This window comes from Montipora foliosa, chromosome 1 (assembly GCF_036669935.1).
Source record: "Montipora foliosa isolate CH-2021 chromosome 1, ASM3666993v2, whole genome shotgun sequence".
In the NCBI taxonomy this organism is placed as follows: domain Eukaryota; kingdom Metazoa; phylum Cnidaria; class Anthozoa; order Scleractinia; family Acroporidae; genus Montipora; species Montipora foliosa.
Genome location: NC_090869.1, coordinates 6,469,836 through 6,497,371, shown reverse-complemented (window position 1 = coordinate 6,497,371; position 27,536 = coordinate 6,469,836). Strand labels below are relative to the sequence as shown.

General features: G+C 40.2%; 2 protein-coding genes across 12 annotated transcripts in view; one reads left to right on the top strand and one right to left on the bottom strand.

The window, feature by feature from the left end:
* Positions 1–1,274: 1,274 nt before the first annotated feature.
* On the bottom strand, positions 1,275–19,520 carry LOC138010843 (glycosylphosphatidylinositol anchor attachment 1 protein-like). 11 transcript variants are annotated; one of them, XR_011124638.1, is made up of 12 exons: positions 19,242–19,513; positions 19,088–19,174; positions 18,594–18,776; positions 10,386–10,639; positions 9,687–9,788; positions 9,175–9,371; positions 8,037–8,233; positions 6,932–7,253; positions 6,175–6,377; positions 3,574–3,747; positions 2,050–2,882; positions 1,275–1,980 (listed from the first exon to the last, which is right to left on the bottom strand). XR_011124638.1 is itself a non-coding variant. In XM_068858053.1 (11 exons), exons 2-11 carry the CDS (start codon positions 19,159–19,161, stop codon positions 2,627–2,629), a joined length of 1,962 nt encoding a protein of 653 aa, XP_068714154.1. In that variant the 5' UTR covers positions 19,162–19,174; positions 19,242–19,509; the 3' UTR covers positions 1,889–2,626. The 11 variants fall into 11 exon arrangements, 8 of the variants coding, with proteins under 8 accessions (XP_068714154.1, XP_068714218.1, XP_068713991.1 ...); XR_011124645.1 differs by having other exon boundaries at positions 1,878–1,980; positions 19,278–19,520; XR_011124711.1 differs by having other exon boundaries at positions 1,899–1,980; positions 19,117–19,174; positions 19,242–19,503.
* A 39-nt stretch (positions 19,521–19,559) lies between these two features.
* The window catches only part of LOC138010768 (cytochrome c1, heme protein, mitochondrial-like), a 12,495-nt gene continuing 4,518 nt past the window's right edge, over positions 19,560–27,536 (top strand). Inside the window, exons 1-8 of the mRNA XM_068857776.1 lie at positions 19,560–19,651; positions 20,960–21,016; positions 22,319–22,467; positions 24,007–24,133; positions 24,612–24,668; positions 26,167–26,227; positions 26,933–26,985; positions 27,313–27,460. Of these exons, the coding sequence (XP_068713877.1) occupies positions 19,592–19,651; positions 20,960–21,016; positions 22,319–22,467; positions 24,007–24,133; positions 24,612–24,668; positions 26,167–26,227; positions 26,933–26,985; positions 27,313–27,460 (712 nt within the window). The 5' untranslated portion in view covers positions 19,560–19,591. The remainder of the gene's footprint in view (positions 19,652–20,959; positions 21,017–22,318; positions 22,468–24,006; positions 24,134–24,611; positions 24,669–26,166; positions 26,228–26,932; positions 26,986–27,312; positions 27,461–27,536) is intronic.

Genomic DNA, 27,536 nt, shown 5'->3' with positions numbered 1-27,536 from the left:
CGATTCTTCGGATATATTAACTAAAACTGACCGACTCGCGCGCGCAAAGTTGTTATATACTCTTCTCATCAAAGAAATCAATATAAGACAATAGCTCGAGGAAGTTTTCTTTGGTTTCTTTGATTAACACAGAAGGAGGTGTGACTTTTGATTTCACGTTTGAGGTGATACTTTTTTCGAACAATTGATTTGGAAAGGCCAACAAAGGACTTAATTCATTCAAATTGAAATCTTCGGTTACGCTCCGGTGAAGCTCACAATCAATACCTATCGATTGAATACTCATTTTACAGTATATTTGGAGAGAAAGAACGAGTGCTTTTTAAATTCTATTTATTCGAAAAAGCAAACTACTTGTGCACCAGTTTGGAACTATATAACATGAGACAAATACACGAAAGATTAAAAAAATGTTTGTTAACCTCTGTGACTGTCCACTGACTTTATAAAATATTTCCTTGACCAAGCTGTTGAATTGTGCCAATTTTTTGGTTGTTTGGGAGTGAAAACTCGCAAATGAATGAATATCTCGTGATTTCTCACCTCCATGTCAACTCCAGGTCAAGAAAGAGACGCCAATTTCGGTTAATTGACACAAAGAACCTGGACCCTGGACTTTCCAGTCTGATGGGCCCCTATTAAAGTGAAACATAACGGCACAATGTTTCGGAACCGTAATTGAATTCTTGCCCCAAAGAAGCAATCAGGATTAATAAACTCGCCATAGTGTGGCTCGTATTATTCTGGTATTCTGATAGTACAGCTTATCAAGTAAACGAATATGGAAAATTTGCTTTTATGACAACGAGTTCTCAAGTTACAGTGAAGTTAATTGGGCTAACACTAGAAAACGCCAGCTCCCAAATTATGAACTTTTTTATAACACCAGATTTTCGAGTTTCACTTCTCACGGACGCAGCATAAACTAACCCTTTCATATGATCATCAGGCCCACGGTCATTTCGAACGCAGGTGATTCGTACCCAAATTCAGATGATTATTACCCAGGCAAATGGTTGTTTCGTATCCATTTCGTTTGAAGTGGAAATTCTTTTTTATCAAGCAAAACAGCGTTTAGCGGTCTCAGACGTACTTGTGGCGTAATGAGTCGCAGCGTTTTTGGCTGTTGCAAGGTATTTTACACTGGGCAATGATTCGTGTACATTGTATCGCAATGGCGTTGCGAGACAAATTACAGGAAAAATTGCAATGTAGGTACGAAACAACCGTCGGTACGTATCGTGCGAATCGAATGAAAGCAGATGTATTCAAATGATAGTAAAATGGTGTAGCATTTTCATCTTTATATGCTCGATTGAGCGGAATAACATATTTTCAATCAAACATAACATGTGACAAAAATTACTCTGGGTGTGACCAAGTTCCATAATTTAAAATAATAACTAGCTTCTGTAATCGAATTTAGATAAATAGTCGCAAAACCAAAAACCATCCCAACGTTTTGATAGTACACAACGATCTTCATCAGGGAACGGAATGAGAATATGCTGTGTCAAAGTCCAAGGAAGTCAAATTTTCATACAAACAAGAAGCTAGTTATTGTTTTAAACATAAAATCGTTACGAACCTCAACCGACAGGAGTCAAACAATTGGCTCTTAAAAGAACGTGACGAAATAGATCAGGGAATCAGCATTAGCCTGAATTCAGGCATTCTTTTCTATAGATCAGCAAAGACAGGAGGTAGAGCCAACGATCCGAGCCGAATTTGAGAAAAAAACATAACTCGAATAAAGCACTCCTAATACTGCAACTTGATTGTTTTTGAAAGGCATATAACACCCTCACCACCATAAATAGTTGTAAATCAAGTACTCAATCATAAGAGACGCAGACAGGTGAACCAAAGAAAATTTACAACAACTGAAAACGTTTTCCGAGAAGCATGTTGACTTTATTTTAAGAGAGTCTAAAAAAAATAATAACCTGGCTCTTTGTAAAAGAAAGAGCCAGGAAAGGGCTTAATAATAATAATAATAATAAATTGAAATTTATACCGCGCAGTTTCTATAAAAATATTCAACTGCGCCTTAGCGAGCAAGTGCATTTGACAAATCATTAAAGCATTTCCCACAGTCTAACGTATTAATTTTATGGCCGATTAAAAGGAAAGAAATTAAATGTCGACGTCAGTGAGCTGGGGCCGGTTGCTCGAAGCCTGGTTTGCGCTAAGAGGTGTCAAAACCTTCAGGTTTCCATGGTATTTAACGCTGGTTAGCGCTAACCATGCTTCGAACAACCCAGGCCAGATTTGCCTGCGAACGCAGACGTATTTCCGGTCCCGAAAAATAGCAACGACGACCGGAAAACGTCAGCGTTCGCAGGCTACAATCTGATCAAATAAGCTGAACGAATAAAAAAAAGGCCATCCGCGGTACATTAACTAAAATGTTCTAGCCTGGATTTTTTCAGGATTCTTCACAAGTTCTTAGGTTGTGTCACAAAATGCGCTAATCTTTCATTCGGTTACAATGCCGGTGAGTTCGTGAAGATGTACTCCGAGTGATAAAGAGCTCAAAGATCGCTTATAAAAAAGTTCTAAAACTGAACTTTCCAATTTTCAGAAACCTCTCATCATGCACCAGAATGCCTCAATTCTGTACAGCTCAGTCCCATGCTATACACCAAAACATGAGCCAGTTTGGAAAAACAGCGAGACACGTTATAGCAAAAGACCACGTGCCCAACATACGGGCCTCTCGGATTGACGATGTCACGGATTGATGTGCAGCGGTTAGAGTAGACGCAAGTACCGAAACATCTCTGTCCAAAGTGATTGCATTGTACACAAGCAACAGGAGAAAGAGAATCATTGGTGGTGAAACCAACAGTAATAGGACACCTTGGATGGTACGACGAGGCCTGCCAGGGAACAAAAAGGGAATTAAGTAACTAAAAAAAAGAACGAAAGACATAGCCTGAGCTAGGGAGTTTTTTTTCCAGCGGCAATCACTATACTTTTTCAATGTCACGATGGAAACTAAGAAAAGTAAAGAGCCGAGTGCTGTAAAGCGCATTGGAGCTGTCTGTACCATAGAAGATACAAACTGAATGAATCTCTTTAAGTCCCTTCAACATGATCTGGGGACGTAATTTGGAGGACTGGGAAAAAAAAAATTAACGCCGTATCCCCCAACCGCGCTCGGTTTTCTTTTCAAATTTCCTGCAGTATTTCCATCGCCAAAACTCAACAGATCATTCCGTGTCTCCCACATTTCCTGTTACTGAATGAACAGTCAAGGTTAGTAACCTTGCCTCTGCCATGTTGAATTCGGGAAATAACATTCAAGGCCGCGCGCGGTTGTGGGATACGGCGTTAAAATTTTTCTCCCCAGTCCTCCGAATTACGTCACCAGATCACCTGGTTATACTTGAAAGCAACAGAAAGTCCATTAGCACCAGTCAGTTATCACTTTGCTTGCGAGGCGCGGTAACTAAGTTCTGCCCGGCGACTTATTGAAATCAGTGAGGATGAAACTATGGCAACTCTTATATCTTCAACGAGTCACGAAATCTTTGCTCCAGAAGAAGGTTAGGGTTATGATCCACTTACCGACTGACAGATGGAGCTACAAACAGGAACACCGGTACTTGGAACACGGCCACAAAGAAAGCAAGAGAGAAGTTCATAGTTGCAATGGCTCCCATAACAATTGAAAAGAAAATTAGTGCTCCACACTTTTTCATAGAGTCTTCTCTCTGTGTCACGTTATCAACATGCAATGCCCTGAAAAAAAGAAAAAAAGATCACAGCTCAGCTCCTTTCCTGGAAATACTTCATGCACATTAAATAAAATTAATACGCAACTTGAGCATAACATACTGATCGAATATTCCAAAACTGCTAAAAACTCCTTTACCAATTCTAACATCGGCTCGCAGTCATTTTCTCCCGCTCTACACTACCTGGCTCCTTAAGGCGATTCCCTATAGAACCTGAACTTGCCATTAATTGCAGATGAACCTTCGCACACCGTTATTTGTCAAGGAGATTATAAAAATGTATTAAACTAGGGTTCACCGTGTTCGTTTCTGTGCTACGACACCAACAAAATACTCTTCAACACTATATGCATGTTTCTTTGTTTTAAATGATCCCTTATAACACGTAACACGAGAATTTTGTTCCACAAAGATCATTTGTAGAAATCTATACGCTTTATTTTCACATGTGAAAAAAGCCTATAAGGCCAATCAGAATGGCGTACAGATGTTTCACGTGTGGAAATATAACCAATCAACGATAGCATAAAGGCCTTTCCGAGCCAATCAGAATCGTGCATCGTTTACATTTAAATAGCTTTTCAGATTTGGCCTCTTTTTTGGCGGCGCCTCTCTCGCCTCTCCAGCCCTTTTTTTCTCCTCCTCCTCCTCCATCCGTTAAGAAAACTATTGCAATGAAATTTCACGTCAAAGAAAGTGCTTTGTACGGGGTTATATTCACTCGTTGTTTGTGTCGAGAGCCCTCGCCCGTTCGGGTTTCTTACAAACAACTCGTGAATACCCCGCACTTTTCCTCATAACGTAAATACATCTTATTCGATGGTTTAATATATAATACGCGCGGATATTTTGCGAGTTGCGTAGTATTGCAATGAGCAAAATGTCCGCGCGTATTATATGTTAAACCATCGAATAAGAGATTTATTATTGCACTATACATAAAGGTGTTATTTTGCTTCGATTTTATTTGGTAAGAGTGTTTCTCAAAAAATGCATCATCTGTCCTTCAGGGCGCTTGCGAAGAACGATTTAAACGACACAGAAAGCCAGCCAAATGTCCTTTATTTGATTGCATAAACGAAATGACGAGAGACAAGCGATGACAAGCTAAATTCTCGGGCTTTGTATCGTGTTGAAAACAATTTCGTTGATCGAAAACTCCAGTTCCATCCCTATTTGCTCTGTTCTACAGCGTAATACCGTCTCATATTTTGCGCGTTCTCTTGACCAAATATGGTAAAATGACGTAATAGTGGAATAATAAAATTACTTACTTACTTAAACACGTCTATTTATGCCCTTTTTGACAAATGCATCCCAAGCACAGTGTCAGGTCCGATTCACACGGTACGGGACGAATTTTCCACTGGTTGAAATTTTTGACCGGCCATTTTTTTCGCACGGAACCTTGCAATATTTTCGCTCGTTGACACGGAACTGACGAACGTGGTTAAAGTTTATCCTTTGCCAGTGGTTTTACCATCTGTTCATGCGCAGAGCGCTACTTTACAAAATACAAAATGGCGTCAAGAAGGAGAAAGTCTAAAGATAGGAGCTTAGTTACCTCGCATCCATGCAACCACGCCTTTGCAGTGCGAAAAATTTAGACGGTCAAGCTGTTCACAGCCCGCCGGTTAAATTCTCGACCGTCCCGGCTAAAAATTCGTCCCGATTTGGGCGTTCACATTTTTTAACGGCGAGGCGTCTAAATTTCCGTACGTTTATTGTGGTTCCGTGTGAACGGAACCCCTAAATGCAAACATTTTCAGCAGGTAGAAAATGCGTCTGGTACCGAGTGAATCGGGCCTCAGACAAATTTGGCTCGCTTTTATATAAGTATGTAACCCATGATATACCACAAAGTCTGGCGTCATTCTGTTGCTTATTCACTTACGTACCAGAATAATGCATTTGAATGCATTTGTGAGAACATAACACTCCAAAATAGATTTAACTTTAATACGAGCTGCTACACTCGTTGTTTGTTGCCTTCGTTGCCTATAATTATAAGAAATTGCCAAAAACTGGCCATGGATTGTTGCCGAAGCCAACATTCTTAGCAAAATAATAAAATAAAAAGTGGGGGTCACCGTACTCGTTCAGGAGAAAATTGCCATTTCTTGACGGATTGAGCTTGCTGTCAATAAAATCAGCCATTTTATCGATGTGCGCATTATGCGCGCGCGAACTGACGGCGCAAGAAATTATGCGCAGTAGGACTGAATCAGAGGGCCTAATGCGATTGGCGATGTTTGTGGAAGCCACGTGCAAATCGGCTATCTACTACAACGTGAAAAATTCTATCCCCACCTCCAGCCCCTCAAAAAAATATTTCTCAGACATGTCTACTGCAGTTTACATAGAAGTGACGTGAAAGTCGACACGCGCTGGAAACAAGTCTATGCAGTTGTGTGAAGCTGGAGATACTCACCTTTCAAATAAAGCAAAAAGAATAATGGCCACAAAACAGCAAACAATGCTAGCATATGCAGACTGCAAAGGGTCCATTCCGATAATTTCTCCGAGTTTATATCCAAGATCAGGAGAGCAAAATACCAAAACACCTGCCATATGAGCTGCGATCACAAGGGGCACAACGCAGCCAATATTGGGTGGATAACGCAAAAAAGACACCTGGAACGATGGAATGAGACACAGTTCGACTATATTGCCATCCATACATACAGTGTACATAAATACATATTTCATAATCCCAGAAGTCGTGCGACTGTACAGGATACTAAAACAGCCAGGGAGTACATATGTAAAAAAAACACCAAGGTATTTATGACATGAAATTGATTCCATTATATACGAAGAATTTGAACCCAAAAACATGGGATGATTTTAATATGATCCTAATGAATGAATTTGACAAAAAATTAAATAAATACAATGAAGAGAGCAGATTTTAATTGTTCATCAAGACAAATTTCTTTGCACCTCTACACTTAGGATTGGCCAAACAAGTCTCGTACCATGTGTCAAGCAATCAGAAGCAAGCCAAAAAATGTTGTGACTTCTTCGGATCATTTTCCGCTCTAAAGGACTGTATGCCTTTACGCAAGAAATCATTCTAAATTGACTTCACAGAAAAGCGCTTGGAAGTCGCTCAAACTCCAAAATTACATATATTTTTTATTTAACGATTTACGATGGACTGTTAAGTCAAACAGAACGTGACAAACCTTCTCCTCCAAATCTACAATTTTCTTTTCACCGCAATCTGTCTTTAATTCTGAGCACTCTTGCTTGTCGTTAGTATCTGTAGGCTCCTCCTCTGCCATCCCAGCCAATTGTAAGGTCTTTGCCTCTGATCTTGGCCCAGTTGAAGCTGCTGACCAAAGCACTATTGCCATGATTGCAGGTCCTAAAAGGAGACAGCCAAACGGAGGCATATAGAGGCCAATAGAGACATATCTGTTCGACTCCGGCAGAAGATAGAAGAAGAAAGACTGATGGAAAGGCTCAAGAAGGTTGTTTAAACTGCGAACAATACCTTCAATAACCCTGTGTAAAAATAATGGACAACCATATTAAAGACTTTCAAAATTAAGGCTGAAAAAAAAAAAAAAAACGGCAAGCACTTTAGGGGCGTATGGGCTAACTTTATTAGCAGCGAAATACTATGACCAAATTTCATTGAAAACACTACATTAGGCAAAGAAATTATTGATGGGATAATGATTTTCACATGTGTGGGAGCATCATGGTATCCTGTTGTTAGAGACCACATACATATCTAATCTCCAGCTCCTCCGCCATCCTTCATTGTGAGAGCTTCAATACGATACTTGTGAAGAGGGGAGCAGGGTTGGCATAACGATGAATGCACTAGCCTTCCACCAACGTGGCCTGGGGTCTTTGCGGACTCGACATCATAAGTGGGTTGAGTTTGTTGTTGATTCTCTCCTCTGCTCTGAGAGGATTTCCCCCAGGAACTCTGGTTTACCCCTCTTCTCAAAAACCCTCACTCCAAATTCCAGTTCAATCTGGATTAGAGGGCCGCAAGTTAGAAAACTGTGATAGATTATTGTGTTCCCCTCTCCAAATAAAAGCTATTGCTATTGTTATTATTATTATTATGTTATGTGAATCTTGTGGTTTCTGTTTATTCCTTGCCTCAAGTGTTTCCATCAACTTTCATTCTTATTTTCTGCTGTTCTACATATGTGGAAATGAGTGAAAAACAATGGAAAATAAAAGTTCCTAAATATTTTTTAAAATTGGAATTGTGAAAAAAATTGTTTACACCACAGCACATGCTGTAAAAAGAAATACTGTATCACTTACTCTCCTGTTATTAGAAACCCACGTCCGTAATCTTCATCTCCTCCGCCATCCTTCATTGTGAGAGCTTCAATACGATATCTGTGAAATAAGCCATGATTGCCAGAGGGCCTCCCTGAGGCTTGATAAAACATCATCATCACCATGGTAACAAGCGATGAAACTGAGTCAGCCCAGGCTCCTAAGTTCTCACGGTATCCCTGATATCAATATACAACAACAGCAACAAAGAGTTCATTAATTAGTTTGCAGCCATGAACTTTTTGACCATAAGGGTTGAGTTATGGTAGTGCGTTGTTGCAAACGTTCTGGAAAAATCTTGATACACACCCCTCCCCTAAACAACATTAAGGATCACTGGAAATTTAATGGAGGGGACCTACTTTTTGACTGGTTAACCGATTGACTCCTTAGGCACCGTACCCAAGGATGCCCCCCGTTGACAAGTAAAATCGTCTGGCGTTAGACAGAGTGAAATCTGTTAAGTCTCACTCCCAGGGGTTGATGGGTTAACAAGATGGGAGGGTATCATTCACATTTTTTGCTGAACATTGCAAGCTTAATAGACCAATTTCGATATATTAAAATTCAGTCCGAAACAAAAGGCATCATCTCAAGGCTCTGGGGAATAAATATAAGGATTTGTATGAGTTTATTCCCCAGAGCCTCGAGACGATGCCTTTTGTTTCGGACTGAATGTTAATATATTGAAATTAAATTGGTCTATTACCTTGTATTTTACTGAAGGGAAGGGAAGCATAATTTATAACTTGCTTCTTACAGTAACAGTTATTACAAAAGTCAAGCTTGAATGAAAAGAAGTGTTAATGGCACACTAAAAATAAGCAATCTAACTATTCATGAACATTTTTTCACAAATGAATGCCACATTTTAAACATTAAGTAACCTAACTTCTGCAAGGATGAGGCCAAAATTGTTATGTTTTTCTCCCGCTATTTTCACTCTGTTACCATTTATGTTTGCATAAAACCTGAACCAGTTTATTGCTGATTAGGTGACGCATTATCTGTTGCTTGAAATTTGGCTGTGAGCTGAATCCAAACTTTTATTTCTGGTCTCTTTTCCAATCATTTCTAGCAACAAAAAGCTGAAATTATGGCAGTTTCATCTATTACATACCTCTGTATGTAAAGCTGCTGGAATCCGCTCCTTGCGGCACAGCCTAAACACAGTATTGACAAGATCTAGATTAGGTAACTGTGCATTGATGCCTTCAATAGCAATATGAAAGACGCTGACTTTTTCACGAGCAAACTCTAAATTCAGTGCAGCCTGTATAGAACCAGAATGCCCCTCTAAAGGTGCTGAAGAGATATCTGTGTGAAGGACAGAAAACAGTATCAGACATCTTTAATACATGAAGAGTTAGCACTAATGTTATTCATGCATTAATGTCATCAAATGATTTGTGCATTGATCCATTAGGTTACAGCAAGAAGTATTTCTTACTAGTAATGTGTCTGACTTGCAATTAATTTTTATTTTAATCTGATGCGACTTTCGAAAAACTGCCTCGTCTTAGATGTCTTACTGTAGATCTCGATGCTCCATGTCTTAGATAAGATTATTAATTTTTTATTGTCATTGCTGCCTTCTATATTTTTTTGTCTACATTAATTTTTCGTACTTACAAGAATTTGAGAGGCCATGGTATGCATCAAGCCAAGCTTGCATCCCAAGCTGATTTTTGTCTGTCACAAGAAATATTATGTCCTTTGACCAGTAACTTTTTTCTGCAATTGAAAGGAGATTGAATCAACCATGATTGGAATCATGGAAAATACAGGTAATGCATTTTATTGCATGTGTACATGTAGGTGCAGTGGGGAAATTATGGAAAGATACAAGCTAAATTCACCCAAAGCACAAATGGATGAATTCAACAATAATTTGTCAAGAATACATGTATACTGACTAGAGTGAAACAACCCAGTGGAAGAGTTAAGTCAGGAACCACTCAGAAAAGGTTGATTGTTCTATAAATTATGAGTGTGAACCAGCTACCCTACTCATAATATTATTGATAGCTGACAATAATTTATTGACACCAGTTGACAAAAACCCATTAAGAAGGATGTTTAACTTCGTTATTAATTTGCTGTTTCTTATCACAATGTAACTATGTAATTTTCATAGAGACTTTTGCTTTCTAGATTTCACTGTTCCTCTTAGAAATCTGATCAAATTTGTGGAGATGCCAGGCTAGCACCCCAAAACAACTATTGCAAAGTGTGACAGAGTACTGATCACTATAAACATGATGTGTTCTTAATATAACCTCCATGACTCCTTGTCACCCTAATTTACACCACTATCCCTTTTTAACTTACTTCGACAATGGTCTGCAAATGACAGCATTAATGCCAAGGCTCCTTTGTTATTGCCTTGCTTGTAAGGAACACTTATCACTAAAGCTTCGGTGCCAGCTATTCTAGGAGCTCTGAGGATTCCATAGATGTTCCTGCCACTTATGGTTTTAGGCTCAGACAGACCAGGCAAGGGTAGATGAACTGAGAAATTTTGATGGTAAGTGTGAAGGCCTATGCTCTCCATGGTATCAGTGATCAGCTGTGACGCATTGAAACTGAAAAATTGACTAAAGTTAAGGAAGGAGGATTGTGATGACAGATCTGAATGGATAGGGTATCCAGGTCTGGGTATCATACATAAGCATTTTTCTGGATATTAATCCATTCACTGGCAATACTCCTATCAATGCACCCACTGCATTAATTTTTGTAGTCGGCTAAAGGGGCTAAGCCTACACTTTGTTTGAAGGATTTGTAGTCGACTTCCTTTAAGTTCACCGTATTTCAGAGGGTTTTTTTATGTTACAATACCTTTATAAAGTGGTACTATGATCAAAAAATCATTTCCTTTTTTTTTCTTGAGATTTTTAAAGCGTGTTCACTTTACACCTAACTGGCAAAGTTTTGAGCTTTGAGTTTTTCCAAAGGCTGTTTATTTTGAGTATAAGTTTTGGATTTCATGGTCCACCATTACTCACATTCAAAACTGACTGATTAGACCTCAGAGGGTTGGATCTAGAGAAAATGACGTCATTTACTCACTAGCTTAAAATTTTCAGCGTGCAAACGCAATTTATTATATATGCAAAACACGGGTTTAAAGTCTGAAAGCTCGAAACTCCCGTTCTGCATATTAATTCAGTTGCGTACACACGCATTGTATTCTTAAACTAGTGAGTCTTTGACGTCATTTTCTCCTCGACCCAGCTCTCTCAAGATTTTAAAGTTAGCAATGGCGAACCAATAAATAACAAAATTCCAGTAAAAATAAACAGGTGTCTTTTTAAAATCAGAACTTAAGACTTGGGTCACTTGGTGTTTAGTTAACATAGTTTTGAAATCCAAAGGAAAAAAAGATTTGTTTTTTTTGGTTGTAGTACCACTTTAAATTATAGGAAATTAACAATGCACGTTGACAACGCGATGAAAATTTACGTTACACTAAATTAACGCGAATTTCTTAAAAGTTAGGTTTACATGCATTAAATTAACGCAAATTTCTCAATAGGCATCTTGCTTTACTTACTGCGATTTTCATAATTCTGCGAACTCGCACTTTACATTTCTGAACGCCAAACCGCATTTTGGCTTTCGTGAATAAAACCTTACAAGACAAGTCCACGGATGTTTCTAAGTTTTCTTTACAGCCGAAAATTTTGTTTTGAAGCCTAACTAGACCCTATCAATTCAAAAGATCTTTCAAAGCCTCAGTTTGTTGCAGTAACACGAATTTGCTGCACTTACAAAATCTGAACATACATATGTCTCATGGAGAAAAAGACTGAAGCATTTTTAAGATTGCTCAAATGGATCTAGTGAGGAACTACTAAGGTTTTGTAATGAAATAAAGGTGCTTTAAAATAGCAATGCTGTAAAATAGCGTGCATTAAATTTACATCGACATTAATTAAGATACATTAAATAGACCTTTTTGCAGATATGGCGGCCATTTTGATCTTCTATTGTTTCGAAAGACATTATGGGATGCTCAGGGGGCAAATACACATGGCATCCCATAACAGGTATTCGAAACAATAGAAATCAAAATGGCCGCCGTATCGGTAAAACGGTCCGTTAACGCGAATTTTGTAAAATCGCGTTAATAAAGTGCACTGTTAATTTCCTATAATAAGGTATCTTGGTAAATATCCAGTTTCAATTTTATAGTCCGAAGTTCACAGTCCACATTTGATGACCCAATGATAGGGTTAAAGTGCAATAATTGTGGATATTTGTTTGTACATTTAATACTGTTGTTAAACGGCATTGATTCCAATCAACGCCAGAAAAAAGATGCTTTGCAAGTCTCTATGATGATATTTAAAAATATTGAATACTTTTTCTTAACAACACCAGTTGGGAGGATTATAAAATTATGATATCTGTTACAGAGTCATACAATAACTGGATATTGTATTCTGAGCAACAAAAACACAAAACTTGTTTCCGGTCATGCACACAATTTTTTAATACACATTTCCCCGTTAAATTGTCACGTAGTCTTCGGTGGTTTAGTGGTCATCACAATTTCCACTGAAGGAAGAAATATCGAGTTCCAATCCCACTTAAACTGCCTTCTACGAGACAGAAATTATTTTTACCCATGGGCAGCCAGAGCACAACCCGAAAAAAAATAAAAAATAAAAAAAGTCTGAAGTCCAAAAAATGGACTCGAATCTTACTCTTTGTTCTTTGAACAAAGTAAGAATCATTTAGTTTCTTGAAAAACACCAGAGACATTTAGCATACTGTATATTCAAACATTATTTTGTATTAATGTTATGGCGCGCAGAAAAGACACGAGATGACATAGTGGGCAATAGTGGGCAGGGAATATACTGGCAAGGCTCGGATAACCCACCGACCGGATGAAACCCACCGGATGGGGGGCCTCGGCACATGGCGCCATGCCGAGGGGGTGCCCCATGCCTGTACTGCAAGGAGGACATTGTTGCTGGAAAAAATTACCTGGGGCCAAGTTAACCCAGCCAGAGAACAGATGTCCCCTCCCTGACGGGGCTCCAGCACAGGGCTGAAGGGGTGCCGCAGGCAGCAATTCCCCGCCCGGAAACATTTATTAAAACTTTTAGATGTATGATTATCACAAACCTTAACCATAATAACTGGGGGCTTGAAGCCCTAATGACAAGGAGAGAAAAAAGAGTTTCGAAGAACTAGTACATGCAAATTGTTACGAGATAAGAGGGTGGGAGGGAGGGGTTACAATTGGAGCAAAGTACAAACTTGCAGGTCTCAGAGAAGGGACAAACTGATTACTCGCATGACATGCTATGCTTAAATAGCAGTTGCCAAATATGGGCATGTGTTGTAAATTACCGCAGAGAGACGAGTGTGGGCTCATCTCAGAAAAGGTTGCTTGCCAACATTAACCTTTATTTTATGCTAAAATAACATTTAATGTTATGGCGCGCAGAAAAGACACGAGATGACATAGTGGGCAATAGTGGGCAGGGAATATACTGGCAAGGCTCGGATAACCCACCGACCAGATGAAACCCACCGGATGGGGGGCCTCGGCACATGGCGCCATGCCGAGGGGGTGCCCCATGCCTGTACTGCAAGGAGGACATTGTTGCTGGAAAAAATTACCTGGGGCCAAGTTAACCCAGCCAGAGAACAGATGTCCCCTCCCTGACGGGGCTCCAGCACAGGGCTGAAGGGGTGCCGCAGGCAGCAATTCCCCGCCCACAAACGCCGAGTGTAACGAGAAAGTCCCCTGTGTGGGGCCCATAAATTTAAGTAAGACAGGGTAGCCCAGGCCAGCTCTCCACAGGAGGTGCAAGGGATTAGGCATAGGGAGACCTTGGCCCCAAATGGGGGAGTGACAGCGAGGCCAGCCGCCTGTGGAGGAAGTGGCCTGGGGCCCATGTAATACCAGAATACACTTAAAAATTAAGTAACACACTATAAATGCAACAATAAAAACAGGAACAAGGAGACATCGCAGTGTTCTCAATGTATCTAAAATAGGTGTCAGTTAAGGCAAGATGCCAAGTTCCTGGGTACTTGGAGGATAGCCTCTTTGGGGGTCTGGATATAGGTTTGGTAAGCGTTAGATTTCCACCTTCCGAGGACTTTGATTAGCCAGTCAGGGAGTCCCACCGCTCCTGCTGTTGTGGCAGCACCAATACGAAAGCTGTGTGAGGCGAAGTTTGCGCTGTTCAGGCCACAAACATGCAGTAGAGCGCGCAGGTTGTTGGTAAGTGATGCACGGGTAAGATTGCGCCCATCAGCAAATTTGAAGAGAGGCTGAGAGGTACTTTGTCCATGTGTTTGAAGAAGATAGTCTTGAAGGGCAGTTACGGCGCAGACGTTAGAGTCTGACCTAGCTATAGTGAGTTTGGCTGTCTCGCGGAAGGGGTCAGTCTTGGACTTCTTAATAGTAATTTTGAGGTAATTCGGACTGAAAATATTAGGTTCGAGGCTGATATCTGCCCTGGATAAGTGAGTATGGGGGTCAAACTTGCCATTGCAAGTGAATTCACTGCTTCGTAGGAAACCGAAAAAGGCCAGCGTAAAGGCAGCCCATAACATGGAAGAGTCAACAGCCTGGGAGTGAAAGGGTTGTAACTTAGAGTAGATTAGATGGAGAACCGTAATAGTGATGGGGTAGCGTGCCCGTTTAGAAACGGTCTGTGAACATTTTATGCCTCGTAAAGTTTTATAAAGGAGGGGCATGGAGGTAAAGTCCAGTTGACAACCAAACTCAATATGCAGGTTTTTTACTGCTGCCAGATAAACTTTAATAGTGGCATGGGAAACTGTATTGGAAAGGTGGGTAACAAAGTGAATTAAGGTAGCCTCACTGCTGGGTAAGAGAGGGGTATGGGGGAAACAAGCCCATGGTGTAAACAAAAGCGAATAAATTGGCGTTCACCAGAGGAATATGTACGGCGGGTGGTCGGTGCAATGGAGTGGTAGATGAAACTGGCCGCCTGCAGACTCAAACTTTGGTCAGGAAATGAGGGATCTGGCAAGGAACAGGCGATGCATCCCGTGCGAGAAGGCGGAAACGGGCCATCTGGAAGCGAGAGAGACTGTCAGCGATACCATTGTCAAGGCCAGGGACATGTTTGGCGGAAAAGGTAAAATTGAATTTTAAGGTCTGCAGGGTGATTAGGCGAACGAGATTCATAATCCGGGGTATTTTTGAGCTCTTCGCAGAGAGAATGGCAACAGTTGCTTGGTTGTCACAGTGAAAGCAAATTCTCCTATTAGCCCAAAGGGGAGCCCAGAGCATGCAGGCCAAGTAAATTGGGTAGAGCTCTTGCCACTGGATGCTTATGACAGTGGCAGGGTTGAGCTGATGGAAAGGGTGCCATTTACCCTGGAACCATAGGTTATTGAAGAAACCCCCGTAGCCAAGGGAACCGGCCGCATCTGTAAAAAAGGTGAATTTGGGGAGAGGGCTCAGTAAAAGGGGGGAGGAAAAGGCTTACCCCATTCCAGTGGTCTAAGAAGATTTGCCACATGAGAATGTCCTTCCTGAATTCTTGGTTGAGTGAAACAAAATGCCCAGGGTGGCGGACCCCCCGAGTAAGATTTATAATCCGTTGCATGAAAGGACGACCCGGGGAGATAACCCGACAGGCAAAGTGTAAAGTCCCAATAAGAGATTGGAGGTCACGTAGGCGGCAAGATCTTTTGGAGGACCAGGAGGCAAGCATTAAGCGGGCATTGTGTAGTTTGTCGATTGGCAGACGGGCTTCCATGCGGACAGAGTCAAGAGTTATCCCCATAAACTCAAGGCACTGAGTGGGGCGGAAGGTCTTCTTTGGGGCAAAGGGGATATTAAGCTCCTCAAATAGGGTGAGAACCTGGCAAAGGGCAGTGGCACAGCGGGAGAGTGGAGGGGGCTGGGCAATAAAGAAGTCGTCCAGGATATGGATAATGGAGGGGATGTTGAGGTGATTTTTTACTAGCCATTCCAGGGCATCTGAGAGTTGATTGAAAAGGTAGGGGGCACTTCTAAGTCGAAGGGGAGAGCTTTGTCGAAAAAGAAACGACCCTTCCAGGACATACCCAATAGTTCCCAATCAGCGGGGTGAACGGGGATAATGCGGAAGGCCGATTGAATATCAGTTTTGGTCATGAAACAGCCGGGGCCATGTTCAAGGACCAATGAGATCGCGTCGTCAATGCGGATGTATTGTAGGGTGAAAAGTTCAAGTGGGATGTTGGCGTTCAGGCTACCAGGGGACCCTTTGGGGAAGGAGAGGTGGAAAATAGTGCGCCATTTTTGGCTATTCTTTTTGGGAACCAGCCCGAGGGGATGGATCTGAAAATTTGGAAAGGGGGGGGATTCAAAAGGGCCTGCGAGGCGACCAAGTTCAACTTCTTCTAGGAGGTTGCCTTCGATAATTGAGGGGTGGCGGTAAGCCGAAGGAAGGTTTTTGGCTGTTTTAGGAAGACGGCTGCCTTGGTAGCCCACCCGAAAACCCTCGGTTAGCCCAGCAGTTAGGTTAGCTACGAAGGTCTGATTGGGATGGGTCTTGAGAAGGTTGGATAAGAGGGGAATATTCACAGGGGTCAGAGGCGTCATGGACAACAGGGCTTCAGCGGTTTGATGATTTCTTATCAGTCTGGCTTCTAGGTTTTGAAGGGGGGTCATCGTGGCGGAAAGCTGGGTGGTCTCCGTGGCAGGTTTTGCAGCGGTGGCTGAAGGGGCAGGGGTCTTGGCTGCATTTGGTCCCTCGGTTGTAATTGTTGCAGAGTCCCCGCTGTGTATTGTTGGGTCTAAGGGCGGAAAGGGAGCACCCATAAGAATAATGATCCCCACTACCACAAATAGAACAGCAAGATTTGGCTTGCCCGGTAAACTTCATAAGGTAGAGTTGTGTATCACGTTCTCCCCAATTGAGGGAAAGGTTTCCGGCCGCTTTCCGACGGAAATCGATGTCGTAGGAGAGCCAGGCAAAACCGGCAAATTTCCGTTGGGCTGATCGGATGATCTCCTGGTAGGCGAACATCTCAACCGCCCTCCGGGGGAAGGAAGTTAACAAAATAGTACAGTATACGGCGAAGGCGGACAACCATTTATCGATAGAATCGACATGCGTTTTCTTCCTGCGGGGGTTAGGGAGTTCTACCTGTTTCCCGCCAACGGATATGGACAACCCAGTAAGCTCGTTATCAGTTACAAGGGACGAGTTTTCTGGCAGCAGCAAATCAAACTCAACGTACTCACCGCGTAAAACAGCTTGCTTGGTCTTTGTAGGGACGTGATCAGCGAGAGAAGATGACGGTGTAACGGAAGGTAGATGAAGGTCGGCGCTTGTTGACGAAGATGGTTGAGAAAGGAGACTCGCCACGAAGGTTGGGTCCCCAAGTTCTCGAGTTGTTGCGAGCTGAGGTGTCGAAGAGGACGTTGGAAGCGCTGTTGGAAGTGACGAGGCACTTTGCACGGCTGGCCTGAAGTTCTTCAGCTTTTGATCGACGATGTTGCCGATCAGCGTAGCCAGATTTGCTGGGTCAAATGCAGAGTTCGCGGGAGGGGCCTCGTTGCGGCCGCCATCTTGGATATCCTCTGGGTTGTTGTCGTTTGGTTCGGTTGGTGTGTCGCCGGGTAATTCGTCCTCCGGCGTGGGATCGCGGCGCTCGTCCGGAAGGTCACTGCTCCCTGGTTCTTGGCGGTTGGTGCGTGGACGTTTGGCGGCTGATACAGAGGCGTCAGAGTTTCGCGTGCGTGTGGCCGAGGGATTCGAAGGGGAGATCGAGCCGAGCCGCTCGATCAACTGTTCGCGTGAACCTGTGATTAGCAAGTTGTTCTGCGCTAACAGAAGACGTAGGACTTCGTTGCTAAGCCCGGAGAGTTCCATGAGGTGGAGTATCAGTTAGTGGCGGGAAAAACGGAAATAAAACACGATGTTACAATTGGAGCAAAGTACAAACTTGCAGGTCTCAGAGAAGGGACAAACTGATTACTCGCATGACATGCTATGCTTAAATAGCAGTTGCCAAATATGGGCATGTGTTGTAAATTACCGCAGAGAGACGAGTGTGGGCTCATCTCAGAAAAGGTTGCTTGCCAACATTAACCTTTATTTTATGCTAAAATAACATTTAATTTTGCTGAAAACTAACAAAGGGTTAGAACAGGAAAAACAATCAAACATCAACAACAACAATGCATTTGCAGCTGTTGCTTCACTGGGAATATATGAAGTTTCATATGTTTGAAATACGCAATAGAATACAATATGTTCAATACAATACATGCTTAATTGACCACACCCCATAGGGGCTTTTCAGGTCCAATGAAACACAATCAACAAGATGACAGAACACAACAATAACAACTGTTAAGAATCCCAACTTGCCGGAGGCAAACCAGTAGGTAGCTAGATTTCTTGGGGGTGAAATTTTGGTTGTAAGGCAGATTTTCTTCACAGCTTTTGTATTTGTTTGTTGAATGATCTCAGTTTCAAGATTCTAAAAGCCCACTTACTACAATAGTGATTTTAATATTAAAACAAGGACAACACTAACCTCAGGTCTCCTTCAGCTATCGTTGAAAATTTCCTAAACAATTCTGATGCTACTTTGTGTTTTCCAAATTCTGCTTCAACCAGACCAGGTAGCAAAGCATTTTCCGAAAAATAAGTTCGGCCATTCATTGATCGATCAGATAACACACACAACCAAACTATACCAGCAACATAACTCAGCATACTGTTTATATGCAAAAAAAAAAAAAAAAAGGGGAAACAAATAAGTGTCAAATTAGTAAACAGTCTTACATCTCCATGCATTATTTCATCAGGGTGAATCTCTTTCACCCAAAGCTAAAATTGCACATTTGCATGTACCAATTGTTATAATACATCATTAAACAACCAACAACTGATTTCATTACAGACAGTAAGTGGAAATGTTCTTTGCGTTGCAAAATGAAATATGACTCTTAAAGATATGGTGATCGAATGCAGTAACTGTCTGTGATTTTAAAACATCAGATATACTTTTACAATTTAGGAAACTACCATAATTTTGAGCAATGAGTGACAAGTACATCAACCACTTTCTTGCGTCCACGAACATCTGACAGGAGACCCATTTCAACTGTTCTGCTAAAAGAAGAAAGTGAAAAATATTAATTGTTAATCCAATCCCACCACTATCAATAAAAATCCTTACGTTTTATGCTTGGTTAAACTCGGCACATCGGGATACCTCCAATCGTCCACCAATCGTCCAGCTGGCTGATTATCTCACAGCTGAATTACATATTTTTTTAGTCACTGCCGAGCAAAACCAGGCAGCTCCTAGTGACTTGTGACTCGTATACAAAAAAGGATTGCTGTTGTTGCTTCTAAACCTCAAAAGGCAGCCCACGTTTACTGAAGAAAAATATTTTGGGAAGTACTTCGATCTCTGTCTGCCATCTTGAAATATCTTTTGCATCGATCCAGCTTCTCACGGAAATACTAATTGCGCGGCTGCAGTGTTTTTAGGCAGGACATGCGCACTGGCATAAATTGTGTAAAATGGCGTACAGGTCCTACCGGCTTCGGGATATTTCAAAGCGATTGCAGGATGTGTTGAAGGTAAAAAGCTATTTTATGTATTTAGGGTTGAGATCTTGTTGAACGTGTAACTTTGAAAAAGTTTTGCATGAACACTTGCTTCACTGCAAGAATGTTTAATTAACTCTTCGTGATTGATGTAAGCTCACGTCTTGAAATTAATACTGGCCCCAGTTGTTCAAACGAAGGACTGCGCTATTCGGCGGATAAATCAGTATCCGGTGGATAAGTCATAGCAAAACCAATTGCGCTATACAATGGATAGTGATTTATCCGGTGGATCGCGTTATCCACCTTTTGAACAACTGGGGCCAGATGTACACCCACCGTCGGCTAGCTAGATTTCTTGGGGGTGAAATTTTGGTTGTAAGGCAGATTTTCTTCACAGCTTTTGTATTTGTTTGTTGCTGACTTGTTTGTCTCTTTAGCTGCGGTTTTTTCCATATTACAAGCATTTGACTGTTTTTAGCTCATTTAATCTCGATATTGGAATTTTAAAGCTTAGTTTTATGAAGTTATCACATCATTGAAGTCTCGGACTTTTCAAGTTGTGCACGAGCGCGCGACTCGTTGGGGAGACTGTAATCAAATCAACGATTCAGATTTCAGACCTGGATTTTTTTTGAAAAGTATTTAGACCTATTTTAACATGCTAAATCTAATAAAAATCTAATGAAAGCATTGGTTAGTTGATGAGAAGGGGACACCAGAGTACCCACAGAACACCTCTCAGAACAGAGCAGAGGACCAACAAACTCAACCACATGATACTGATAGAAGGGGAGTGCCTGGGGTACGGAGGGGGGGGGGGGGGAGGGGGGTGAAGGGGAGTGCTCCCACTGCTGTGCCAACCCTTCTCTCCTTGTATAACATTAATTCATATCATTTAATTTTTTGATGGGTACTACACAACCATTCTTCTTAAATGAACTACCTTGTCATTTACATATGTTTATTGCATTTGTACCAGTCATTTCTTTAATTAATACGGTCAGTGAAATTGGGAAATATGTTATCTTTGCCAACTACTATTGATGCAAGTCAAACAAATTTCTTTCTACTTACATGTAGTTAAAATCCCACTCTCAGGCTTTCTTATCACTTTTGAATAATATTGTGACTGCATTGAGGGCAGTATATGGTCTTTGGATAAAAATTATAGGACATCTTGTCAAGCTCCTGTTCCTGCTCTTTATTTCTTTTACCCCTTTCCCCCCCTTCCCCCTGCATGTGGCACTTTTTCACATGATGATCACTAATGTGAATAGCATGGCCTTAGTACATGTATCTTCATTAGTCAGTTTTTATGTTGGTACTATTCAAATATAGATACAATCCATATTAGCTGCTACCACGACTGTGGAAGGAGTGAGAAGTAACAGAAGTGTAAGTTGATATTAAGAAATAAATCTAAAGCCCCGGCCAAACATGAGCGAGAGTTAATGAGAGTGGGTCACTCTCGTTTGGCCAGGAACTCCGATTCATTCAATGCTACTCTCATCCACTCTCGAGAGCTCACATTTAATTTGAACTTGCGCAAATTTTTCATGAGAGTTGGCAAGAGTTTTGTCTTGTTTGGCTACACAGGAGAGTTTTAGCAAGAGTTTTGCGGCAGAGAGGGGTTTCGCGGGTGGTTCCCAGGCTCTTTCTTTTGTTTGCAGGTGAAACTCTTAACAAACTCTTGTTAACTCTCATTCTTGTTTCATCACTGTCATGAGCTCTCAAGAGTTTCATCTCTCGTCAACTGTCAACTCTCACTCTCGTTTGGCCAGGGCTTAAGATGAGAAGTGGATGTACAGTATAATAGAGACATGTACTTTGCAGATGAATTGTCTCTCTACCACTACCACCATAACAGTGATATACATGTACAGTTGAATAATATTGTTGTTATTGTTGCAAGCCACCAAAATCTCTGCTGGTTTTGGTTTCTTTGTGTGCAAATTTCTTGTAATTGTTGTTGTGGTTTTTTTTTTGGGGGGGGGGGGAGGGGGCCCTTTTTTTGTGAAATCAATTAAGGGAATGAAAATTTAAATGAGGCTAAATAAAAATTATTTTTAGGCAAACCAAGCCAATGCAGCAGTTTTGCCTGGGGTATTTGCGGGTGTTTCCTGGAAGGTTAGCAGGGGCACTGCCATGTGCTTTACCTTGAGTTGCTTTTTCACTTGCTTGCTTCTTTTTGTGGTGTTTAAATGTAAGTAATAGTGTTGTGTAAAATACAACAAAGGAGGGCAGCAGTATGAAATCTGAGAGAAAAAGGAATAATACAATAATTATTATCTTTTATATCTATTGTAAATGCCTATAATTAGTTTTTGTCTTGAGGGAAAGTTTGTCACAATTTGAGAACTTATCCAAGAGCTTAATTTGCTCTGATGCTTGAAAGTTTGTGTTTTGACTGAATTACTATGTTAAAGTCATCTCTAACTCTTTCTTGTTGCCAGGGAACAAAGTACATGTATCATTCTGCTGGAACATAACATTTGATACTTAGTCAATGAACGAAGTCAATGTTTGTGAAGCAAGGCTTGTAATCCGTAATCGCAGACTTACGACTGCGCAACCCAAAAAAAATTAGACTGAACTCATGCCTGAACGCAAGAGAGAAAGCAGTAATACACAATGTATGTTGTCACATTGTTGAAAAAAATCTGTAGACCTGTAGTGAAAGTGAATCATATTTTTCAGCTGTGGTTTGCTCTTGGTACTCTTGCTGCGGGAGGACTTGCCACTGGTTATTTGCTCCAGCCAAGTGTAAAGGCTGCAGACCTTGAACTTCATCCTCCGCATTTTCCCTGGACGCATAAGGGCCCATTTAGTTCGCTGGATCATGTGGCGTAAGTAGTTTCTTAAAACGTTGTTTTTACAATTTGTTTGTTACCTGCACTCTGATAAACGCTAAACTTTCATCCTTGGTTGCAAGGACATGATGTATTGCTCAAGGTGAATGCATGGCATCTGACAGGATGTGGCGATGCAGATCCCCATAATTCCCTAAAATCTGCACCCTCCGCATAATTACGATATTTTCCGCATAAACAGAAAAAATGCCTGATGTTAGGGATAAAGCAGCTACCTACCGGTACCATCCTCACAAACATAAAAGCTAAAGAGATTGACTGTTTTGAAACGCTTATTTTCCAAAACATGAAAATGAAGATCGATTAACGAAAACACGCCATTTTGTTTGCAAGATCAAAATGAATGGTCGTAAGGAGTTTCCACACATTTTTTGGCAATGAGCCTGGACACTAGAACCTCTGTTATAATTACAACTACCCCGGGGTTGAAATTAAAAAAACATCCGGTCGCAATTTTGCGACAAGATATATAAAAGTTTAGATGCAAGTTATAGTTGCAAACTAAATTGTATCATTTGTAATCGTAGGGATAATAGGAACCTGCAATACATATTTTTACCATAATTGCTTGTCATCTCGCAATCTGAGTGGCTAATTTTTGGTTGTCAATAAGAGTCTAGAGAACGCTGTAAGCGCCATGCTTGCGTCAATTTGTCACGCAATGTAATAGCCAATCAGGAACGCCTATTTTGGGGAATAAACCAATCATAATTGGGAGAAAATTATAGACAGTGCTTGCTCTTTCTTCGTGTCATGAGGTTGGTCACACTCTTGAAATAAAAGCTTTTTTCGGTGTTGAATATTATGGTAAAAAACAAATAGAAAGTGGTTCAGCTTTGTCTGTACTCTTATCAACAACGATATTTGTCCTCGCAGTGGTCAAATTTGTTGTGGACTCACTTGCACTCACTCGATTTGTTAAGTGTAAAAATTCCCTGAAAATGGTCAATGATGGGAATGGATCGTGGTCCAACCATATTACAATTTTGCTCCATACCTCCAAATTGAAACAAAATTCAAGACAAGAAACAAAATAATTTTTTATCACTTTATTTATTTTAGCAAAAGTTGCACCAAAATGCCAACTGCTAACCCTTTTATTTCAACGGTGAAATAATTTTTTATCACTTTATTTATTTTAGCAAAAGTTATGCCAAAATGCCAACTGCTAACCCTTTTATTTCAACAGTGAAAGCTGGTCGCAAATTGGCGACTCATATATTTTAATCACAAAGGGAAAACATTTAGTCACAAATGTGACTGTATCGGTCACAGTTTTGAGTCCTGATTTACCATAAATCCTAATTATCAGTTTTATAAATTGTCTAAATTTCTGCATAATCTCAGTGGTGTAATTGTTTTCCGCATAATCAACGTATGTTTATACATCATATGGCCAAACATTTCCGCATAATCTTTAAATTTTTTTTTGCATCCTATCAGAAGCCCAGTGAATGGGTACAGATTTCCACTGTTTTCCGTCAGTAGCTCACAGTTTCTCTGTTCATTTTGTAGCATTCGCCGAGGCTATGAAGTCTACAGACAAGTTTGTGCTGCTTGCCATTCCATGGACCAGTTGGCCTATCGCCATCTTGTTAATGTAGCTTACTCAGAGGATGAAATGAAGGCTATTGCTGCAGATGTAAAAACAATTTTCAGAATGTTCTTTTGTTGTTTAGTTGTGAAAATCAATGAAGAAATGGAAATTTAATAGTTTATTTGTCATAATTATGTATGTGCAGTACATAAATTTTAGCTGTAATTATGGCTGTTCTTCAGTCAAAGCTCTATATTATTCCTTTTTTATTTCAAAACTAAGTTTACCAAGCACTCAATACCTGAAACTACGAGCAATAATTTGGGAAGGGTGATTGTTAATTTTCATTGGAATTTTGTGTACTTAATCTGCCATCACTTACATGTAACTCAATTCAAAATCCTGAGAAACCTGGTCTGGTGTATCATTGATTTTATCTCCTTGGAATTCCTGGCAAAGTATCAGGCTGTTGACAGATCTGTTCCTGTCAAACTCTCAGAAATGTACAGGCTGTTATAAAGCATTCATTGTGGAGTTGTGTATTGTCATGTGATAGTGTTAAATGTGTTTTTTTCACTGACAGGCTCAGATTGAAGATGGGCCAGATGACGATGGAAACATGTTCACCAGACCAGGAAAGGTGAGGACCATCAACAGCTATTAGACAGTTATTCTGTTTTATTGAACGGGGCTTGAAATTAACGAAAAAATCCACTCGCAACTTTGCGACAAGATACTAAAATTCAGTCAGAATTTCGCAAGTTTTAGGCACAAAATCGTCACGCTGCATTGTGTTATCAGCAGTTTAGCAAACAAAATATGAGCCTGCAATACTTGTGTGTAAGGAAACCACTGAAAATGGCGAATGCTCGAAGGAATGGAGTTGTGCAGGTTACATCGCAGCTAAACTGTGCTACAATTATGCTATCTTCAGATTGAAAGAAAATTCACAGCGAGAAATTTCTTTATTTATTTTAGCAAAAGTAGGAGCAAAGTGGCAACTGTTAATCCTTTCGTTTTGAAAGAGCGAAAGTGAAAGCAAGTCACAAAATTGCAACTTCTCCAGATGTTTTAATCGCAAAGGGGAAAATTTCAGTTGCAATTGCGACTGTATTGGTCGCAATTTCAAGCCCTGTTGAATTTGGTGTCATTTGTCCAACAAAAATAGTGGTTACAAATTCTTTGTTTTGAGGACACATTAATTTTGCATTTGGGGACATTTTGTGACGTTAATTGTTTGTAGTCCGAGATAGGACTGTTGTTGAAGTTGGGGAGAAGAACTAAGGGAAAACATGTGCATCTAATATCTTAAGTTATTTTATGTCGGCTGATTGGAATCTGCTTTTCTCATTTAGGTGCGCTCAAGTGACCATATTCCAGAATAGGAATACATGGAATAGAATTTAATAGAAATCCTTCACTTTTATACAGAGATTCAAATAAAAATTGTCAAAGACCTACTAAAATTTTATTTTAAACATATTTTTATTATCTTTGTTGCTTCAAAATGCCAGACATATCATTCCACGTATTCTTATTCCAGAGTAGGGTCAACCGAACACACCCTTAATTAGCAGGGAGGATAGTAACAATTATAATATAAATTATAGATGATTATAATAACACCAGTACAGCCATGAACCGGCCCTCATTGTCAAGTAAAATCTTGTGGCCTTAGACATAGTAAAATCTTTAAATGTCACTGACTTAGGAGGGAGGGGTTGTTAACCTTAGTTTGCACCCCATTGATGAGTAAAATGTGTAAGTGTCACTCTTTTGGGAGGAAGTTTAGTGAAACATTAGGTAGATGTATACCTTTGCTTTTAAATTTTCTCCACACATACAGTGTGCAAAGAAATGCTTGCCCAATAGCCCAGGGTTTGTGGATTTTATCATTCACTTGCCTGACGGGCAAGTGAAAGTTTTTGGGGGAATTTTTGAAGGAAATTATTATTGTGCTTACAAGGATTTTTTTTGGGCTAGTGAAAATGACTGTCAGACTTGTACATCCTGGCTACAGCTTGCCCATTGAAAGGGAAAGCTGGAAAATTAAATAATTTCTTTTCACCTTTCTGACATTAGTATTCTTGTGTATCATTCCTTTGAATTACTGATTGCATTTTATGAACATTTTAAAGTTGTCAGATCATTTTCCTAAGCCATACCCCAATGAACAGGCTGCAAGGGTTGCCAATGCTGGTAAGAAGATGTCAGTGTTTTGTTTTTGATTTTGTTTCTTTCAACAATACAGGAGGCTCATTTAGGACAAGGCTCTAGGCAAATTTATCAGTTTAATTATTAACATGACTTTGTTGTTTTCACATCTTTACCTTTTTTCTTTTGCCGAAAATGACTAAAGGCCCAACCTCAAAACTTTGATGACCTCCTGTGTGAAACCTTAATGAAACCCTTTGTAACAAGTGTTTTAAAGGAGTGGACCCTTTGGGGACACTGGTTTGCTTGGTTGTTTGAATCTTCGCACTTTACTTGATGTGTTATCCAAAAAGCAATGAAAATGGCAGCTCTTTTTCAAAGCTATATTCATGTCTGGAACAAAATCTTGATGAAACAATTGTCATGATGGTATTTTTAGTGCTTAAAACTAAACATAAGTAAGTACAAGCAAATTTGGGGACGGTGCTGAGCACAGTTCTTGTGTTAGGCTTTTCAGACAATGTACATTTACAGCGACCCAGGGGTCATAATTAATGCTATATATAGAATCATCAATAAACATAATATCTACATTGATTTGCTCTTTGATGTTATTTACCATAGGTTTCTTGATACCTGCATATTTTTATCGGAGTTGTTTAAATCACGTTGTTTTCGTTTTCTGCATTTGGGTGCTACAGTACATAAAATTATTGACACCTTAGCTCTTGTTTGGTTTCTATTTGTTAGGTGCATATCCGCCAGACTTAAGTCTCATCACATCAGCAAGGCATGGAGGGGAGGTAATTATTGTTCATAATCACTTTATATATAATAATAGTTATCTAGTGCATAACTTGAAGACCTCAGACAGAGACAGATGGACAACCTCTCTACACATGTAGGCATGATAGCTATACAGTTTGTGGGGTCATGCACAAATTAACATAAATTTTAGTCATTAAGAAATATTAATATTACTTGACTTTTAAGCATATTCTAAAATTCCCTAGGTATAGTATACATTCTTCAAACTCCTTAACAAAGTGTGATCACACTGATTTAAATTAATTTGATTCAATTTACGTTTTATAATTTTAAACCAAGCTCTCTTTACTTTGCAATCCTAGGACTATGTGTTTTCAATTCTTACCGGGTACGTAGACCCTCCTGGTGGCTGCGATGAAAAAGAAGACTTGTACTTTAACCCATATTTTCCAGGACAGTATATTGCCATGGCACCTGCATTGTACAATGAAATTATTGAATATGAGGATGGTAAGATAATACTATAATTTACTTGATTAACAATCATCAGAAAATTAACATAATTATTTTACTGTATTCAGAAACT